We start from the raw sequence: 22,194 nt of genomic DNA on the forward strand, positions 1-22,194 counted from the left end.
CTTCACGTCTCATCACTTTTCAGAATGGATTTTTGCCACTTTTAATGTTTTGTGGTCCCCGCCTGTATTCTTTGTTTCTTCCTTTCATCTCTCCCTCTTAACGTTCACATCCATCAATTTAAAAAAAAAAAAAAATCCCTATTCTGTTTTTCACTTGATGCAACAGTTCCTCCCTCATGTCCTCTGACCTTTCATCTCTAAATGCAGAAGCTGCTTGAGGAAGGAACAGATATCAGTGTTGTTCTTTTATTAGTATCTGCATTAGCCTTTGGAAATAGCCCCTCAGAAACCGCGAGCAAAGAAACCATTCCACTTCAGTGCACCTGTTTTCTCACCTGTCAAGTAGGATATCGGTCTAAACAGCATCCCTGAAGGGAGCGCTAGTACCCTGAGGTGCTGCATACCCACACGTGCTCCAGAGAACTCTGTGCTCAAGCAAATTTCAGAGCCATGCAGACTCCCCTCTTACTGATTCTCAGTACACACTGGTGTAGAGCAAAGGCTCGGCTACATCCTGCCGTAAAGAAACCTTTTTAACCCAGGAATTCCCATGCCTGTTTGCTCAAAGTCCATCCCACAACCAGCTTTGGGAAATAGTGGACAAAACCCTCTCGGAGTCTGGATAGGATCTACCCAGAACCACACCTGTCTGAAGAAAGTCCAGTTGCCAAAGGAAGGGCCACTTTCAGTAGCAAATCGGGAGAGGAAAACCCTGATTCCAACTCCTTCTTTGCCCAGGACGGGTGCAAAAGGCATTGAGCACATGGTCTGCTCTGCACTGCTAGTTTAAGTATCAGTTTTTGCATCCACACCTCCCCCAACACCAATACCACACACACACACACACACACACACACCGCATGGGTTACTGACTCTCTGCCTCTGTGCAGACTGATTAGTGGAGCAATTAATTTGCTCTGAGCAGCCAAGGACAAGGAGCCCAGATAAGCCTGGCCCGTGGGTTAATGCCTGGAAAAGTTTAGTCCCTGTGGCACCCCAGGGACAGCAGTGGTCCCTGCATCCTGCGTGTTGGGGGCCAAGACAGGAAGAGACTCAGGGGAAGCCAGGACTGGGTCCTCTTTGGCAGGAACAGAAAGCATTTGCCTGGAGAAAGAAAAGATAGTTCTAATGCTATCGCGTGATGAATGACTATTTCTGCTGGAAATATATTACTTTTCCTTCTCCCAGGAAATGGGGACTGGCTCTCACAGTGCCCAGTACTTCTGACCCTAACAATGTCCCAGGGGAAGCCAAACACCAAGCCATTTCCCGAGACCCCCACGTGCCCTCCACGGACTGACCCCCTCAGTTACGCACCCTGTGCCTCTTTTTGTGGGTCCTTGTAACAATCTGGTGTCACGCTGCTTTCCCAGATGAGGACGCTATGGCTTGGACCAAGGCAAAGCATCAGCCCCAGGTCACCCAGTCAGTAAGAGATGAGCAGGATGCAGCCTAGCCCAGCTCAGTGGACCACTGAAAGTCTCACAACATCTGGGCGCTGTATCTGTAGTCACTTGGGTACCACACGCTACATCCGTGGATGGGCCAGTCCTCCTTTGACCCGCTGTCCTGAGAAGCTCAACTTTAACTCCTAGAACCCTGCCCACCCCACCCCAGATCTTTAAAGCCCAGCTCAGAGCAGTTTCCACTCCACCCTGTTAGCTGTGTGACCTGGAGTGAGTCACCTAACCTCTCTGAGCCCTAAGCCTTCCCGTCCTTAATATGGAGGTAACCTCTCTTTCCCACTGACCTCCCAGGACGCTGCCTCAAAGGAGATCGTGTACTTGGACTTGCTCTGTTGCATGTCAGGCACTGCCTGATGTTCCCTAGGCAGAGACTATTCCCCTCTCAGAGTCGTCTACCCTGCAACTGAAGCGTGTCCTAAATGAGCACGACTCCTCCCCGCCTCCCCTAGACCTGCTCTATTGCTCCAGGGAGCCCGGGGGAGGCCCTGGTCTGTGGCAGAGAAAATCCCCAGCCAGCATCTGCGTAAAGCCAAGTTGAGGTGTAAGCAACTGATAAACCATCCCCCGGCCCCCACTGTTCACTAAGCCAGGGCGGTCACTAAGCTTCTTGCTAGAGGCCGTGGACACGGACCCTGAAGGCCCTGCCTTGGGGGCCTCGAAGGTAGCATGGGGACATAGTAAAATTAGCACAGAAGGGCACAGTGAATATGACATCACATGACAACGTGCTGCTGCAGATTAGGGGGGTTTAGGAATTAAAAAGCTACCAAGAAGGTAGCCCTTGGAAAAGACAGCCCAGCCCTCAACCCAGGAGGCCAGGGGAGCAGAGACGAGCTGCGTCCCAGAGGTAGGGTGACAGTTCCTTTGGCACAAAAGAGACTTCACACCGAAAAGCCTCAGATGGCTCTTCCACTCCCCAGCATGTTCTGGAAGCTTTCCTTTTTCAATCCGCTTCAGGTCTGGGTCTTCTTGAAAAAAAAAAATAGATTTTTAAAATATTTTTGAACATTTAAATGGAGAATTTTTAAAACACAATCCCCCTTGATTTCCTTACAGGCTTTTTTAGATGTTTAGGGAGTTCAAATATTTATGACGATTGAGCTGGAAGAATGGGCAGAATAAATGCAAAGGGGAAGCCGGTCTGCCCCGTCCTGGGCCTTGTGGTTTGGGGCTCTCATCCTGGGTCCTGCGGTTTGGGGTTCTCGTCCTGGGTCCTGCGGTTTGGGGCTCTCGGCCGGGCTGCATGTTATACTCCCCTGGGAGCTGGGACCCTACAAAGGCTGCAGGGATGGAGTCTTTGGTCTGTCTGGGTTGAGGTTCAGGCATCTGCATTTGTTTAAAGCCACCGGTTGATTTGGAATATGCAGCCAGGGCTGAGGCCACAGAGGTGGCATGCCTGTATCTGGGCTTGGGGCAAGCACAGGAAGCCAGTGTCCCAGCTCTTCTCGCCCCCTGCCCTTCTATCAGCAGATAACTTCTATCTCCCACAGAGTCAGCCCTCCTCGCTGGCCATGCTGGACCTCCTGCACGTGGCTCGGGACATTGCCTGTGGCTGTCAGTATTTAGAGGAAAATCATTTCATCCACCGGTGAGTCTAAGTGACCTTGCTTTTCCTTTGCCTTCTGTAGCCTCCCTCCAGGGCTCCGGGGCCCAGACCCATAGGTCTCTCTCCAGAGCTGTTTGGATGGCTCCCCTTCATTCATTCCTCTTTAAGGTGATGCTTACTCACTCGGGGCTTCATCTGGCCCATATGGAAAGTGGGTATCCTGAGACATCCATACCAACGCCGGAGACCCGGATGAGCTGCCGGGACTCCTGCCTTTGTCTTGCAGTGGAACCTTCAAGTCCTAGATCACGTTAACATTTCCCTATCTAGCAATCTGGGCTCCCTGAGGGAAGTTCAAGAATCTATATTTTTACATATCTGACTAGGGGTAATTTGAAGGCAAGTTTTATTCATCGTCATGTCCCTGGCATCGAGTGGAGCACCATAAATGTTTATGGGGGAGTTCCCTGGTGGCTCAGCTGGTTAAGGAGCTGGTGTTGTCACTGCTATGGTGTGGGTTCGATCCCTGGCCCAGGAACTTCCCCACGCTGCTCGCATGGCCAAAAACAGCAACAACAACAACATCAATAAGTGTTTATTGGGCAATGATTTTTTTCTAAAATACTCTGAAATGACAAATAATGATTATTCTGTACTTCCTTGCTTCTGTACTATACAATCCTTGTGTTTAAGCGGCATTTGGACTGGAACATCAAGTCCACGTGTACTGCTGTAGACAAGAAATCCCCCGTATTTCTTTCCATGTGCCTGTTGACAACTTTCTCCGCGGACAGCGTGGTTCTGAAATCTGGAAAGTCAAATAGACTGTTAGGCTCTTCACAGAGCTCTTCCTCACAATTTGCTTCTAATGTGGTAAATAGCAACCTGGTGAACTAACAAGCATTTATTAAGCCATCAAAGAGTATATGTTCCTCTTAATTAAAATATGTAAATATCACAGAAAATGAGAGAAGCTGTATGAGCTTAGAAATGAAGAAGCAGGTAGATAACAAACTATACTCTCGCCCCTAATAAAAATGGGGACGATAAAGATCAGGAAATACACCAGCCTGGCCTCCCAAAGACATTTAAAACAAGGCGAGAAACACATTGGCTCATCCTATGACTGTCACTGCATCAGTCCGGTCTTCAGCTCTTCCTCTTGATTCCCACCCTTCCAGCTCACAGGTCACTGTGCTCAAGAGAAATAACAGAAGTGAAGGAGAAGCCGGGACCCATCCTTTAGGTTCTCGTCCAAGGCTACCGTCTCTCCTCATGGTCAGCCCTGCCATTGCTGTTCTTGCCCCTTATTCTTGTGTCCAGAACTTTCCATAAGGCTCGGCTCTGGGCTTTGCTGTTGCTCCGTCATGACAAGGTTGTGCTCTTTTTGGAATTAGTCCTTGGCTACAACCATCCCCCCATCTTTGGTCTACGTCCTATAAGTCTGGGCTCATCCCAGAACCTGTGCCATCACTTTGGTGACTTCGGATCACTGCCTTCACTTCTCACTGAGGTGGTTTCTGCGCTTTCCTCTCCACCCCACGATCGTCACCGAGCATCCGGGTTATCTGATGGAAGATCGGTCTCCATCTTTCCTCTGATGTTTTGAAATCCGCTCTCCTAGAAGGCATGATACGCCTTTGCCTACATCCAGTGCTCTGTTATGGCAGATAGTAGGGGAACAGGAGCACATTCTCTTAAGATTCCTATCACTTCTGTGTCTGTAAATAGTTACTGAAGGTCAGAATAAGATCCCAAGTAATAGTTTGTTGCTCCTTTTCTCTTTTTCGGGAAATGAATGTGCCAGATGGTCTGCTTAAGAAGTAAAAGGCGGAGTTCCCGTCGTGGCACAGTGGTTAACGAATCCGACTAGGAACCATGAGGTTTCGGGTTCAGTCCCTGCCCTTGCTCAGTGGGTTAACGATCCAGTGTTGCCGTGAGCTGTGGTGTAGGTCACAGATGTGGCTCGGATCCTGTGTTCCTGTGGCTCTGGCGTAGGCTAGTGGCTACAGCTCCGATTCCACCCCTAACCTGGGAACCTCCATATGCTGCGGGAGTGGCCCAAGAAATAGCAAAAAGACAAAAAAAAAAAAGAAGTAAAAGGCGACGATTAGCAGAAAGGGTCCATCTCCAGCAAAGCTTTGCTTGTGGGCTAATTGGCTTTAGGAACACATTTTTCACACCTTCTGACCGGCTTGGAGGACTGTGGCCCACAACAGGTGTCCCTCAATAGCCTCCCCTCCCCAGCATCAGCACACTTCCTGAATGCTGAGAGGGACTCCCTCACCAGACCCACACGCGCCCATTTTTCTATTAGCTCTGTTTCCTTTGGACATGGTTTATTGCCGCTTCAAGAAAAATGTGTCATTTTACCAATTCTTGGTGTGTTCTATGATATTACATTTACTTCCTTGCCATTAAATTCAAGATCACTTTTCTAAGCAACCATTCCGTGCACATCGGCGGAAAGACCGTTCTGGAGCCATAAATATTGTTCCTGGTCTACTTCACTATATTTCTCTTGAGAAGCAATGGCTATATATCCTACTATTTTTCTTCTTCTTAATGTCATATATGTAATGCTTTTATGGTTTTATTAGGGCATCTTATGCACCGTCGCTCCTCAAAATTCAACTTAAACCTCCTGGATCAGGGCAGCGGCATTAACAGCATCCATCTCCCACCCTGACCCGTTGTTCTGGTGTCCAGAGCCAGGATTCCCTATCCAGATCCTATTTTTTTAATGCTATACAGTTGTTTATTTTTCATGTCCTTCTTTCTCAGCCAAAGACCAGGTCCTTTGTGAAACCAGTTGAAAATATGAAAACACCACCTATCCCCCCCAAGAAGTACTTTTTTTTTCTTTCCAGGACTTTAATATTATTAGAAACTCATTCCAGACTCCTGTAGCTGCATCCTTAATTCCCACATGCATGTCAAGAATGGGTTAGCAGTCAGTGAGTAGAAGCTGATGCGTCTTGGAAAGCTTCTGATCAGCCTTACAGGCATGCTACAGGAGACTGGGCCATCTGGAGTATAACAACTCAGAAGAAAAGACAACAGCTAGAAAGAAGTGATTCTTCAGCCACATAGAATGATGCTCACAGCTTACTCAGCAAAGGCTGTAAATAAAATCGTAGGTATAAAGACCATAAAGACTTATTGAAAATTAAAACTAGAGGAGATCTTGCTGTGGCGAAATAGGAAGGGCAGCATCTCTGCAGCCCTGGGACACAGGTTCGATCCCCAGCCCAGCACAGTGGGTTTAGGATCCAGCATTGCTGCAGCTGCGGTGTAGGTCACAATTGCAGCTCGGATCTGATCCCTGGCCCAAGAATGCGAGATGCGTTGGGATGGCCAAAAACGAAAACAAACAAACAAAAAACCCAAAACTGGAAATATTTAGGAATACCTTGACCTACTTGAATCTGATCATGGAAATCTTGCTGTTCCAGAACCACCCGGCAGAAACCACCCAGGAGTCTGTACCAAGCAAAAGCCCAGGGCCAGACGCATTTCTTATGTGCCTCTATTGTCTTGTGTTAGTTTAAGTTTTTTAATAAAATAAGGATAATAATAGCCCCTTGTGTCTCACAGAGTTGTGGTGAGAATTAGGTAGGCAGCGTTTGGAACAAGGCTTAAGCACATACTAACAGGCCAATCAATTTTCTAGTTCCCATTAGAGTTATTTTCATTATTATTATCCCACTAAATATTTTCAATCATCTCCCCTAATCCTTTTCCATTTCCCTGTTAGTGCTGAGACCTAGAATTGCTAGAGCTCTTTCCTTCATACTGAAGTATAACACAGGAAGGGAACTATGAGGCAGAAGGGGAACCTCTTTGAACTTCAGATCGGAGGTGGAAATCCTTGTGGTGACCAGGACACATGTATCTTCTCAGGAATACGATGAGGAAATGCACTTTCTCCCTGTCTTCTCCCCAGGGACATTGCTGCCAGGAACTGCCTCTTGACCTGTCCAGGCCCTGGCAGAGTGGCCAAGATTGGAGACTTCGGGATGGCCCGCGACATCTACCGGTGAGTGCAGGCTGCCCTCAGCCATCGGAGCTCACCTCCTCAACTTGGTGCCCCAAGAGAGCAGGACGCAGCTGCTTGTGCCCTGTCCACGTGCCACCTAAAAGGTCCTTGAGTTCCTTTACAGGACATGGCAAACCTTAATTATTGCTCACGCCTGAAGAGTGACCCTAGGATAATGCTGCCTGCAGTAATTGACCCTAAGTGGATACTTCAATTGTCTTTCTGGTTCCAACTCTTTAATCCTAGCCTGTTGTGAGACGCAGAATAGCCTGGACGCATGATGTGGAAAAAGTTTCTAAGTCAACTTTAACTTATTGAACCCCTCTCCTCAATACGCAGGAGGAATTCTTAACATATCTGGCTTGCATCACCCCTGGAAAGAGCGCCTTAGAACATGCGGGAAGCTGGATCCAGCTCACTGCTTTTCTTTTCCCTGCCAGGGGACCTGGGACTGGGGTCCAAAGCCCACTGGTATTTAGCTCAGCTTCATTTCTTTTCCCCTATCATATTCTCAAGGCTACATCAAAAATAAAATAAAATGAATGTTTAAATTTAAAAAAAAAACAAAACACCACTTCTATTGTGCTTTATCCCACTCCTCCCAACCCCCAGTCTCTTCTTTATCTAATTATGTACAACAGTGACTCACTTCATGAGCTGAGCAAGTCACTCCCTCGCATGGTCACTAATCACAACTTTCCTAATCCGGGGGGGAGAGGGAGGCGGGATGGCCATGGAGACCCTTTGCTTTTTGGAGAATAAGGGAGACCCTCCAGGCTTCCCAGAGAACCGCTAACAGTCTCCATGGGGTTCGAACGCTGATGGCATCCTACATCAGCAGGGTAGCTGCACACGGAAAATTACGAGCTAGCAAAGTCTTCAGCAACCGTCATCTACCAGTGGCATCCATCACATTACCCTGCTAGTGGTCCCCGTCCCCGTCTCTTACTACCCAGAGTCTCAGCGTGTGTCACGCCCGCCCTTCCCCAGCCTGGGAGCACCCAGGGGGGAGCCTGTGGTGTAAGACACAAATGTAGCAGCGTGACGGATGCTCAGTCCTCGGGGATCGGGCCCTTCCTCTCCATCCACAGCGCTGACAGATCTCGACTCCAGTCTTTGCCACCCTAAGTTCCCCACCGCCCCCCAATTCCCACAGGCTCCATGCAGTGCCACGTATGAGGAAGAGCCATCAGTGCCCCTCGTGAAATTTTTCCCATACTTTACCCCCCCTCGGGTGGAACAAATCCACTCTTCACTGGTCCCCGAGGCTTGTACATGCCTACGTCATCATGTGGGTTGTTCTTACTGCAGTTGATTATGTCTGTTTTTCCATTAAACCGTATCCTCGGAAGAGAGAGACTATGACTTATTTATGTCCTCAGCACATGGCAGAGGACCTGCCACATACTGAATACGAAGTTCATGTTAATTGAAGTAATTAGTTAATCTAGGCAGCGGCTGGGGAGCTGCCTCCCCTAACATACCCGGCAGAAACACGGGGCTGGGGTGGAGCTGGCTTCGGAGGTATGGGTTGATGCATTCGTTTGTTTGTTTGTTTTTTATCAGTGAGTTGCATTGATGATATCACTGACAAAAACTGGTAGGTAACCTTATGCCTCCGAAGCCAGCTCCAGCCCAGTCCTCCTTGCTCCTCGAGGCTGTGCATATGCATGGGAGGCAGCTTCCACCAGCTGCCTAGAGAATTCTTTGAGCGCCTGTATTGAATTAGATGCCGTGTGAGTGCCATGGAGGATCCAGAGTAAGACACCAGCCCTGCTCTCAGTTCTCCCGTTTTGGCTCTCACCTTCCTGTGGATTATCAGGAATGTCAGTGCTTATAAGGCTGGAGTAATGTTATTCACTGTGCATCGTAATAAACAAAACCCATCAGGGAAATCTTTAACTGTCTGCGAGTGGGTATTTTAGTCATTGCCTAGATGTTTTCTTTCATGCCTCCGGCAGGCTGTTTTATCTCCTATGAAATGACACTAAGGTAGTTAGTAAAATGACCTGTGCCCCCTGCCCTCCTCGGGAATCGCAAGAGCCCCTCGTCAATTTTGGCCCATTAATGGGTAGACCTTGCTGTTGCCACTCTCTCAAGGCACCTGGCAGAGCTGCACTCAGAGCTGCCTCCGGAACCAAGTCTGGTTTCTCTTCTCCCCGCAGAGCGAGCTACTACCGAAAGGGAGGCTGTGCGATGCTGCCGGTCAAATGGATGCCCCCGGAGGCCTTCATGGAGGGAATATTTACTTCTAAAACAGACACGTGGTGAGTCTCTCTGCTACCCTCCTCCTGGCCTCACGGAGGCTTTAAGGTAGAGCTGATGGGCCAGATAATTCCCCGCTCATTGTGGGGAAACGTGAAAGGAGAAGAACCCACATGCCACTACAGCAGGGCTCTCTGACGCTGGCCTGTCTCAACAGAGCATCAGAATCACCAGAAAGGCCTGGTCTGACACTGGACCCACCCTGAGAGCTCAGGATTCAGAAGGTCTGGGGTTCCTGAGAAGTCGCATTTCTAACAAGTTCCCAGGTTGCCGGCTGGGGGACCAAGCATTGAGAGCCATGTGTAAATTTTTTTAGCATGATAACAAAGATGGATTTATTCTAGAAATACATTAAGATTAGAAACAATGGACAATAAAATTCTCCACATTAACAGAATAAAGGAGAAAAAGATAATTATTAGCACAACTGTGCCGTGGTGATGGTGGCGATGAGAGACCCCTTCTATAGCTAAACCTATTTTGGGGAAACAGAGTCTGTTAGGTCTCAAGAACTCAGTCACCCCACATAACTGAGGCTTTGTGCTCCTTGTCCGGCATCTCCCCATCTCCCCCTCCCCTGGCTCCGGCAAACCCTGTTCTGCTCGTCTCTGTCATTCTGCTTGTAAGTGAGGTCATGCAGTGGTCGTCTTTCTGTGTCTGACTTGTTTCACTTTGCATACTGCCCCCATGTTCATCCCTGTTGTTACAAATGGCAAATTTCTTTCTTGTTTAAGGCCGAATAATATTCCTTTGTATACCTGCACACCACATTTTCTTTGTCCATTTATTCACCAATTGATATTTAGGTTGTTGCCATATCTTGGCTGGCTACTGTGAACAATGCTGCAGTGACCTTGAGAATGCAGATATTTCTTCAAGATACTGGATTTCCTTTGGATATATATCCCAAAGTGGGGTTGCTAGATCTTAAAGTAGTTCTATTTTTAATTTTTTGAGGACTCTCCATACTGTTTTAGATAGTTCCTGTAAGAGCAACGCATAATTTTAAATGGCAGATTGAACCTGTACTCACTCCCAAAATACGCAAATACACACACACATGCACACCTAGACACAAACATGGGAATCTTTTTTTTTCTGTCTTTTTAGGGCCACACCCACAGCATACCCACAGGCTAGGGGTCAAATTGGGGCTATAGATGCCGGCCTACACCACAGCCACAGCAACGCCAGATTCTTAACCCACGGAGCGAGGCCAAGGATTGAACCCGCATCCTGATGGATACTTAGGTTCATCACCACTGAGCCATGACGGGAACCCCATGGGAGTCTTTTTAGTTGCATAAAAATCCGCAAGAACAAAGATAACAACAATGACAACATTTTGGAAACTGGAAAGTTTATGGACATTGGTCCCTTACCTGGAGGCTAGAAAGTTGATCTTTAGGTCCACCTGGAAGCAGCCTGCTTCATTCTGCCTGATCAGGAGCCCCGGAAAGGAATGCAAGGTGCAGAGGTGCAGCAGAGAGGAAAATGAGTTACAGGTGTGTTTAAAAGGTAGCGTCTTCCTTTGGTCCATTCCCTCACCCCTGGCCCTCCCCGACCATCACACAAGGCTGGGGGTTCCCTCTCTGAAGAGGGTCTTTCTGGTCTTGGGGACATCAGACATCCCTGAGAGTGACTTCTCTGCTACAAGCAGGGAGATATATTTTCAAACCTACCCACTTAAAGGTGTACGCCCCTCCCTCCCCTCAGTGCCAAGAGCATGGCACTGAGCAAGAGGAGATCAGAAGGTTCTTCCCTGGAGAAACTGACCAATGAAGAGAAAAACGTCAGATACTGCAAGTGCCGGACGGCTGAATAATGGCCACCCGAAGGTATCAGGCCCTCATCCCAGAAACCTGTCATTGTTCCCTTTGAGGAAAGAGAATCGGCAGATGTGATGAAGTTGAGGCTCTTGAGGCGGGACAGGTACCCTGGATTATTGGGTGGACCCTAAATGCCATCACAGGGGTCCTCACGAGAGGGAGGTCTCCGACCCGCACAGAGGAGGAGGCAGTGTGAACACAGAGGCGGAGGTTGAAGAGATGTGGCCACAAGTCAAGGAATTCCAGCAGCCCCCAGAAGCCAGAAGAGACAAGGACCGGGTTCTCCCCTAGAGCCTCTGGAGGCAGCGTGGCTCTGTGCACACCTTGCTTTCAGCGCACGATGCTGACTTCAGACATCTGGCCTTCAGAACTGTGAGAGGATAAACTTCTGTTGTTGGTGGCAGCTCGTTACAGCAGCCAGGAGACAGATGCACCTCGGGAACGAGGCAAGCCAAGTGCCCATCAGCTGACAAGCCTCATCTCCAGAGAGCTTCCTATCATCTTTGTCACATCCTAATCTTAAGATGTAAACAGACAACTGAGAGTCCACAAATGTTTGAGAAAAGATGCCAACCTAAACGAATGTATACCAAGGAACTTAGAGGAAGAAGAATGCAGAAGGCTTAGGAGAACTTTTAAAAACAATATCCTCAGAAAGTTAAATTATTGCGACTATAGGAGTTCCCGTCGTGGTGCAGTGGTTAATGAATCCAACTAGGAACCATGAGGTTGCGGGTTCGGTCCCTGCCCTTGCTCAGTGGGTTAACGATCCGGCGTTGCCGTGAGCTGTGGTGTAGGTTGCAGATGCGACTCGGATCCCACATTGCTGTGGCTCTGGTGTAGGCTGGCAACTACAGCTCTGATTAGACCCCTAGCCTGGGAATCTCCATATGCCGCGGGAGCGGCCCAAGAAATGGCAAAAAGACCAAAAAAAAAATTATTATAACTATAATCTAAAGACAAAAGATTATTTAAAAATAATGTTTTTAGGGACAAAGTTCCTGGATATAAAAATACGGCGACAGAGCCCCCAAGGAGATGGAGCATTTGTTCCCTGATGCCTGTGTGTGCTGTCCACAGCAGCATCCTTTCAAAGAGCACAGGGACGGGGAAGCAGGGGGAAGAAAGAAACTTGGCAAACACTCCCTCAGCCAGGCAAGCAAGGTCAGCGTCAGCAGTGATGGATCATGTTGATAGCATTTACCTTGATATGATGTGATGAAATGGCAGTTAACCTCTGCGGTCTTTCTCCCAAAACCCAATAACGCCAGTCTAATCATCAGAAAGGTAGACAAATCCCAAATTGACTTGACATTCTACAAAATCCTTCAAAAAACTGTCAAGGTCATCAAAAGCAAGGAAAGTCTGAGAAGTTGCCAAAGTCAAGAGTAGCCTAAGGAAACATGACAACTAAATATAATGGGCTATTCTAATGGGGTCCTGGAACAGGAAAAGGAAATGCAGCAAAAACTATGAAAATCTGAATCAACTATGGGCTTTGGTTAATAATAATGCTTTAATATTGGCTCATTAATTGTAACAAGTGTCATGCTAATGTAACAAAATGAACCACACTAATGTAGCATGCTAAAAACAGAGGGAACTGAGTGTGGGGTATGTGGGAACTTTTTGCATTACTTTTTTTTTTTTTTGCTCTTTTAAGGGCTGCGTACAGAACTTCTGGTGTATGGAAGTTCCCAGGCTCTAGGGGTCGAATCGGAGCTATAGCTGCCAGCCCATGCCACAGCCACAGCAATGGCAGATCGAGCTGCATCTGCGATCTACACCACAGCTCATGGCAACCTCAGATTCTTAACCCACCAAAGGAGGCCAGGGATTGAACCCACATCCTCATGGATACCAGTCGGATTTGTTTCTGCTGCACCACAGTGGGAACTCCAATTATCCTAATACTTTCTTTGCAATCTGAAATTATTCTTAAGAAAATAAAGGGTTTTTTTAATGATAGAAGATAGAAAAATTGGAAGACAGAGTTGAACAAATCTTCTAGAAAATAAAACAACTATAAATGGATGGGATATATAAGAAAGAAAAGACAATTAAAAGAATTAGACCATTAGACCCAATTAGCTGACAACCAGGAGTCCCAGAAATAATGAACCAAGGAAATGAAGGGAATAGAAATTGCAAAGAAATAATTCAAGAAGATTCCCCAGAAGGACACTGTTTCCAGAATGAAAGCATTCTCACAGGTGCCAAGCACTGTGGACAAGAAGAGCCACACAAGGGCACATCATCATGAAATTTCAGATCAGGGGTGGTTAAGATGCTACAAGTTTCCAAGAAGACAAATAAAATCCTAGTAAAATATGATCAGAGATAGGGAATCCAAACAGAATTGAATTTCTCAACAGCAACACAGGAAACCAAGAAGACAATGGAAAAAGTCCTCCAAATTCTGAAAACCTTGCATTGAAATAGCATTGGAAGATGACGGAGCCACAGTGATCAGACCCATGTTTGATAATATAAGCAAGAGCCTTTGCAGTTTGAAGCCACTTACCCAAACCCCGTGGGTCTCAACGGTGGTCCTTGGATCAGCAGCATCAGCATCACCTGGGAACTTGTTAGGCAAATCCTCAGCCCTTACCTCAGGCCTGATGAAGAAGAAACTCTAGGGATAGTGCCCTGCAGTCTGTCTCAGCAGGTCCTCCGGGTGATTCCAAGTGCACCAAAGGCGGAGTACCACCCACCTACCCTCTCCAGATACAGAGAGTAATTTCGGTAATTAGTTAACTGTTCTCACACATGCATAGCATCAGCAATCCAAGTGTCTACAGCAGAGAGAGGTTGATGCAAATTGACTTGGGCAGGATGTTTATTTGCAACATGGGTTACCATAAAGAAAAAGCAAAAACAGCCTAGCCCTCAAGTGGAAGATGGAAAAATAAAACTATGGCTTATTTCTATCATGGAAGATGATTCCACAATGTAAAAGAACACACTAAACCTACAGGTATCACCGTGGATTCATCTCGAAACAGTGTTTAGTGGGAAAAAGGCAAATTCCAGAAAAGGATGGGATATCATTAATGTAGAATTTTATAATACAAAAAGTAGGTCCCCGAGGCTATTGTTTATGCTTTCACATGTTATGAAACATGAAAACACACGTGGGAAGGCTAAATCCTAAGCTAACCTCCTGGAGGGGGGAGGGAAGGAGGAGGAGGGGATAGAGGCGGAGGCTTTCCTGTATATATTTTATTCCTTTAAAAAGAGAGGGAGAATTGACACAAATAATGCCAATTATTAACATCTAGATACATATGTATCTATTATATTACTTTCCCTTTTATTTATTTATTTTATTTTTTTTAGGGTCACACCCACTGCATATGGGTTCCCAGGCTAGGGGTCAGATAGGAGCTACAGCTGCCAACCTATACCACAGCCACACCAATGCAGGATCTGAGCCGCATCTGTGACCTACACCACAGCTCACAGCAACACCGGATCCTTAACCCGTTAGCGAGGCCAGAGATCGAACCTGCAACCTCATGGTTACAAGTTGGATTTGTTTCTGCAGTGCCACGACCAGAACTCCCTTACTTTACCTTTTTAAAGGTTAGATTATTTCATCCTTAAAATGCTTAAAGAAACAAATTATGTGACTTCAGATACTGATAAGGGCTACAAAACAAAACAAAACAAAAGCAAGAGAATGAAGAGTGTTGGGCTTGGGGACGAGGAGGGTGGCTCTTTTAGCACAGGTGATGGGGGAAGGCTCCCTGGAGGAGGCAACATTCCAGCACCTGAATGGCAGAAAGGAACACCATGGAAAGATCGGGGAGCTTTCCAGGCCCAGGGAACGTCAAGTGTAAAAAGCCACTAAGAGGCAACAAAAGGCACTTGTTTAAGGAATGAAAACAAGTTTTCATAGCTGGAGCTGGTGCACAGAGGGGCCAGTGGTGCTTGAGAGGGACAGGGCAGCAGGGGGCGGACATGGAGGGCCTTGGGGCCCACGTTAGGGATACGGATTTTATTCAGAGCACAGCAGGATGCCCCTGACGGTTGGAAGCCAGAGTATAACACAATCTTTTTTAAAAAATCACTCTGGGAGTTCCCATTGTGGCTCAGTGTAACCCAACTTGTATCCATGAGGATGCGGGTTCGATCCCTGGCCTTGTTCAGTGGGTTAAGGATCTGGTGTTGCCGTGAGCTGTGGTATAGGTCACAGACACGGCTCAGATCCCACATTTCTGTGGCTGTGGTCTAGGCCGGCAGCTGCAGCTCTGATTCAACCCCTAGCCTGGGAACCTCCATATGCCACAGGTGTGGCCCTAAAAAGAAAAAGAAAAAAAAAATCATGCTGGCTGCCATTGAAAATAGACTGGAGTTGGAGCAGGTGAAGGCGGGAAGCTAGTTAGGAGAATACTGCTCATTTCTAGATACGAGATGAGAGGGGCCAGACCTCATGGTGACAATGGAGGACATTAACAGTGGGCAGCTTCAAGCTCTGCCTTGAGAGTAGTTACCAAGACCACTGAAAATTGGGTGTGGAATGGGAGGTGGGGGGAAAGACAGAGCAAGGACAGCTCCTAGGCTTGCAGCTTGAGCAGACAGCTGAACGGTGGTACCACTGAGCTGGAAAGCACAGAGGAGGAGACAGTTTAAGTGCAGAAAGACCTCTGTTGGAACATGTCAAGTCTGGGTTGCTTATTAAAATAGACCAGTGGAGATGCTAATTGGGCTTCTGATACATGAATCTAAGGCTCAGAGGACTGAAACAAACAGTGGAATCAACTGGATATTATTATTATTATTATTATTACTATTTTGCTTTTTAGGGCTGCACCCGCAGCATAGGGAGGTTCCAGCCTAGGGGTCTAATCAGAGCTGTAGCCACAGGCCTACACCACAGCCACAGCAGTGCCAGATCCAAGCCGAGTCTGTGACCTACACCAGAGGTCACAGCAAGGCCGGATCCTTAACCCACTGAGCGAGGCCGAGGATCGAACCAGAAACCTCATGGTTCCCAGTTGGATTTGTTTCCACTGCACCATGATGGGAACGCCTCAGCTGGATATTTAAATACATTACAGTAACTTCTGGCTCCCATTTTTCCTAAAAGTGTGGCCCACCCTATACCCTAATTGCCATCTTCCATATTCAGGTTATGAATAAAGGAAAATAAAGGTTAGTTTTAAACAGCTGATAAACATAGCACAATTCTGACTTGAAAACTTTTTCATCATATTATCTTCATTGATTCAAATTTTTAAAATAATACCAGCAATCACTTAAGGTATTTCTGTAACTTCAGGCAGAGCACATTTAATACCAGGAGAAACAGAATTGGATTTTTTTTAAATATTTATTTTTATTTGATTTTGAATGCTTGGCCTATAGGTGTTTAAAGAACCATCTGGCAAACAAAATACAGATTTACCTTATCTGTAGGGTTGCTACATAAAATACAAACTGTCCAGTTAAAAATGGATTTTCAGATGAACAGTGAATATTTTTTGGTATAAGTATATCCCATGCAGTATTGGGACATACTTATACTAAAAAAAAAAAGTAGTTGTTTTGTTTTGTTTTTGTCTTTTTGTATTTTTCTGGGGCCGCACTCATGGCACATGGAGGTTCCCAGGCTAGGGGTCCAATTGGAGCTGTAGCTGCGGGCCTGCTCCAGAGCCACGGCAACCCAGGATCTGAGCCAAGTCTGTGACCTACACCACAGCTCATGGCAACACCGGCTCCTCAACCCACTGAGCAAGGCAATTGAACCCACAACCTCATGGTTCCTAGTCAGATTTGTTAACCACTGAGCCACGACAGGAACTCCTAAAAAAAATATTTCTTGCTTATCTGGATTTCAGATGTTACTGGGTGTCTTGGTTATCTACTAAATCTGACAACATTACTTACCTGAAATTATCAATGTTCTATAACCAACATGACTTCCTGCTCCCTTGAACAAGGGAAAATAAACATCAACTTGCAGTCTATATAGTGGTTCTCTCAAAGTATACTGCAGTCTATCTCCCTCCCTATCTACGTATCTAGACAGGCAGAAAATATATATCTGGAATTCTTTAAGCCATGCTGCCATTCTCATGCATGATTTTGCCTAATTTGTTTTGCCCTGGGGACAGAAAGACCACCAGAGAGGGGTAATAGATGCGCCAGGCAATTTATGGGTAGCGGAATCAAGGGTAATAATCATGTATTTCAGTCTGTCTTAGATTAGCTGTATAATAACCTCTGCTTTGGCCTCATCTGAAAAATATGGAAAATATCTTTGCCCAATTCTCCTCACAAGAGTCTTTGAAATTTCACCTAAATGATGTCAATAAAAGTACTTTGTGTTTTATTAGGAGATGGAGGAGCTATAGTTTTCTACAATTTTTGAGTTAATACTTAATAACATTAGAAAACTGCAACCAAAGGGAGAAAGAGAAGAAAATTATAACCAGACACAAAAATGAAGATAGGCCTTTTTTTGGTCAAAAAGATAATTTTTTTAGAAAAGCAAATTTAAAAAATAATATATATTCTTTTCAAGTGCACATGGAACATTCTCTGGGACTGACCACATACTAGGGCAGAAAACTAACTTCAAAAAATTTTAAAGTATAGGAATTATTTCAAGCATCTTCTCTGACCACAACACCATGAAGCTAGAAATCAACCACAGGGGGGCAAAAATGAGGCAAAAAACCAACTACGTGGAGTCTAAAAAACCTGCAAATAAAAACCAATGGATCAATGAGGAAATCAAAAAGGAAATTTAAAAGTACTTTGAGGCAAATGACAATTAAAATATAACTGTACAAAATCTATGAGTTGCTACAAAAGCAGTTCTCAGAGGGAGATTCATAGAGAGACAAGCCTTCCTCAAAACAAGAAAAATCTCAAGTAAGAAAATCTAACCTAGGCCTTCCCATCATGGCTCAATGTTTAGCAAACCCAGTATCCATGAAGATGCCTGTTTGATCTCAGGCCTCGCTCAGTGTGTTAAGGATCTGATGTTGCCATGAGCTGTGGTGTAGGTCAAAGACATGGCTCCCATCCCGCATTGCTGCGACTGTGGCAGAGGCTGGCAGCTGCAGTTCTGATTCGACCTAACCTGGGAACTTCCATGTGCCGCAGGTGCAGCCCTAAAAAGACAAAATAGCAATAATAAAATAAACTAACCTATCACTTAAAAGAATTAGAAAAAGAAGAATGACAAAACCTAGAGTCACCAGAAGGAAGGAAATCATAAAGATCAGGGAGGAACTAAATAAAACAGAGATAAAAAAAAAGTATAAAAAAATCAATAAAACCAAGAGCTGGTTCTTTAAAAGGATTAACAAAATTGACAAAACTCTGGCCAGGCTCACCAAGAAGAAAAGAAAGAGAACCCCAAATAAACAAAATAAGAAATGAAAAAGGAGACATCTCAATGGATACACTGAAATACAAAGAACCATAAGAGAATACCATGAACAATTATATGCCAACAAACTTGACAACCTCGAGGAAATGGACAGCTTTCTAGAAATACACAACCCACCAAAATTGAATCAAGAAGAAATACATAATTTGAACAGACCAATCACTAGTAGTGAAATTGAATATGTAATAATAATTTTTAAAACTCCTACAAACAAAAGGCCAGGATCAGATGGCTTCCCAGGTTATTTCTACCAAACGTATGAAGAAGAATTTATACTGATCCTTCTTAAACTCTTCCAAAAGAGTGAAGAGGAGGGAATACTCCCAAAGACATTCTATGAAGCCACCATCACCCTACTACCAAAACTAGACAAAGATACCACCAAACATGAAAATTATAGGCCAATATCTTTGATGAATATAGATGCAAAAATTCTCAACAAAATTTTAGCAAATTGAATCCAACAACACATAAAAAAGATCATATACTACAACTGAGTAGGATTCATCCCAAGTTCACAAGGATGATTCAACATATGCAAATCAATGTAATACACTACATTAACAAAAGAAAAGTCCAAACCACATGATCATCTCAACAGATGCAGAAAAAGCATTTGACAAAAATCAACATTCATTCATGATAAAAAAAAAAAACTCTTACCAAAGTGGGTATATCTCAACATAATAAAAGCCATTTATGACAAACCCACAGCCAATACAATACTCCATAGAGAAAAGCTGAAAGCCTTCCCACTCAAATCTGGAACAAAACAAGGATGCCCACTCTCACCATTTTTATTCAACATAGTATTGAAAGTCCTGGCCATGGCAGTCAGACAAAAGAAAAGGTATCCAAATTGGAAAGGAAGAGGTAAAATTGTCACTATATGCAGGTAAAATGGTACTATATAAAGAAAACCCTAATGACTCCACATAAAAGCTAATCAATCTGATAAATGAATTCAGCAATGTAGCAGTATAAAAATTAACATTCAGAAATCAGTTGCATTTTTGTATTCGGACAATGAGATATCAGAAAAGGAATATAAAAAAAATACTTTTTAAAATCACACCAAAAACATAACAAAACAAAACAAAACAAAACAAAATCCCTAGGAATAAACCCGACCAAGTAGGTGAAAGACTTATATGCTGAGAACTATAAAACATTAATAAAGGAAATTAAAGAGGATTCAAAGAAATGGAAAGATAGCCCATGCTCTTAGATTGGGTGAATTAACATTGTTAAAGTGGCCATACTACCCAAAGCAATCTATAGATTTAATGCAATCCCTATTAAATTACTCATGACATTTTTCACAGAACTAGAACAAATAATCCAAAAATGTATATGGAACCATAAAAGACCCAGAATTACCAAAACAATCCTGAGGGAAAAAACAAGGCAGGAGGCATAACTCTCCCAGGCCTTAGACAATACTACAAAGCTATAGTAATCAAAACAATGTGGTATTGGTACAAAAATAGACATTCACGTCAATGGAACAGAATAGAGAGCCCAGGAATCAACCCAAACACCCAAGATCAATTAATCTTCAACAAAGCTGCCAAGAATATAAAGTGGAAAAAGGACAGTCTCTTCACCAAGTGGTACTGGGAAAATTGGACAGCTGCATGTAAATCAATAAAACTAGAACACACCCTCACACCATGCACAAAAATAAACTCAAAATCAGAGTTTCTGCTGTGGTGCAGTGGGTTAAAAATCTGAACTGCAGCAGCTTGGGTCACTGTGGAAGCTCAGGTTCAATTCCAGGCCTGGTCCAGTGGGTTAAAAAATCTGACATTGCCAGAGCAGTAGCATACATCACAGCTATGGCAGATTTGACCCCTGGCCTGGGAACCTCCATATGCTGTGAGTGCAGTCATTAAAAACAAAACAAAACTCAAAATGGCCTAAAGACTTAAACGTAAGACATGACACCATAAAACTCCTAGAAGAGATCATAGGCAAAACATTCTCTGACATAAATCATACAAATGTTTTCTTAGGTCAGTCTCCCAAAGCAATAGAAAATAAAAACGAAAATAAACAAACCTAATCAAACTGACAAGCTTTTGCACAGCAAAGGAAACCATAAAGAAAACAAAAAGACAACATACAGAATGGGAGAAACTATTTGCAAAAGGTGTAACTGAAAAGGGCTCAATCTCCAAAATATACAAACTCATACAACTCAACAACAACAACAAAAACAAATAACCCAATTGAAAAATGGACCAAAGACCAAAGTAGACATTTCTCCAAAGAAGACATATGGATGGTCAGTATGCTTGTGAAAAGTAGCTCAGCATTGCTAATTATTAGAGAAATGCAAATCAAAATTACAATGAGCTGCCACTTCACACCAGTCAGAAGGACTGTCATTAATAAGACTACAAATGACAAATGCTGGAGTGGTTGTGGAGAAAGGGGAACCCTCCTACTCTGTTGGTGGGAATGTAAATTGGTACAACCACTATGGATAACAGTAAGGAGATTCCTTAGGAACTTAAATATATAATTACCATATGATCCAGCAATCCCACTCCTGGGCATATATCTGAACTAAACGGTAATTCAAAAAGATGCATGTACCCTGGTGTTCATAACAACACTATTCACAATGGCCAAGACATGGAAACAACCTAGATGCCCACTGACAGATGAATGGATTAAGAAGATGTGGTGTGGAGTTGCCCTTAAGGCTCAGTGGGTTAAGAACCTGACATAGTCTCTGTGAAAATGTGGGTGTGAGCCCAGGCCTCCCTCAGTGGGTTAAGGATCCAGTGTTGCTGTGGCCATGGCATAGGCCTGCGGCTACAGCTCTGATTCAACCCCTAGCCTGGGACCTTCCATATGCCACAGGCAAGGCCATAAAAAGAAAAGAAGAAGATCTTCTGTGTTATACAATGGAATACTACTCAGCCATAAAAAAGAATGAAATAATGCCATTTGCAGCAACATGAATGAAACTAGAGATCCTCACACGAAGTAGGTCAGAAGGAGAAGACAAATACCATACGATATCACTTATATGTGGAATCTAAAATGTGGCCCAAATGAACCTATCTACAAAACAGAAACAGACTCACAGACATACAGAACAGACTTGTGGATGCTGGGGGTGCAGGGGGAATGGACTGGGAGTTGGGGTTAGAAGATGCAAATTATTACATTTAGAATGGATAAGCAAGGAGGTCCTACTAGATTTAGCATAGGGAAACTATATCCAATCTCCCAGGATAGACCACGATGGAAAATAATACAAAAAAGAATATATATATATATGAAATAATACATATATATGAAATTGGAAAACAATGCAAAAAATTATATATATATATATATATATATATATATATATATATATATATATATGGGACCCTTTGCAATAAGCAGATATTGGCACAACATTGTAAATCAACTATATTTTAATTTAAAAAAAAAGGAAAGCAAATAAATTTAGATCCTTACCTCACACTATACAATGAACTCAATTCCAACTGGATTTGATAGAAAAACAAATACCACTGGAAGAAAATAGCAAATACTCATCTAATCTTTGGTGAAGAGAGGATTGTATAATCTGTAAAACATATGGAGGAAATCATAGAATGTTTAAAAATAGATTCAACTAC

General features: G+C 44.3%; 1 protein-coding gene across 1 annotated transcript in view; it reads left to right on the forward strand.

Annotated features, from left to right (window-relative positions):
* ALK (ALK receptor tyrosine kinase) overlaps positions 1-22,194 on the forward strand; it is a 694,610-nt gene that overhangs the window by 664,972 nt on the left and 7,444 nt on the right. The window contains exons 24-26 of the mRNA XM_021087669.1: positions 2,957-3,054; positions 6,959-7,051; positions 9,217-9,318. Coding sequence (XP_020943328.1) covers positions 2,957-3,054; positions 6,959-7,051; positions 9,217-9,318 — 293 coding nt within the window. The remainder of the gene's footprint in view (positions 1-2,956; positions 3,055-6,958; positions 7,052-9,216; positions 9,319-22,194) is intronic.

This window comes from Sus scrofa, chromosome 3, assembly GCF_000003025.6.
Source record: "Sus scrofa isolate TJ Tabasco breed Duroc chromosome 3, Sscrofa11.1, whole genome shotgun sequence".
Taxonomy (NCBI): domain Eukaryota; kingdom Metazoa; phylum Chordata; class Mammalia; order Artiodactyla; family Suidae; genus Sus; species Sus scrofa.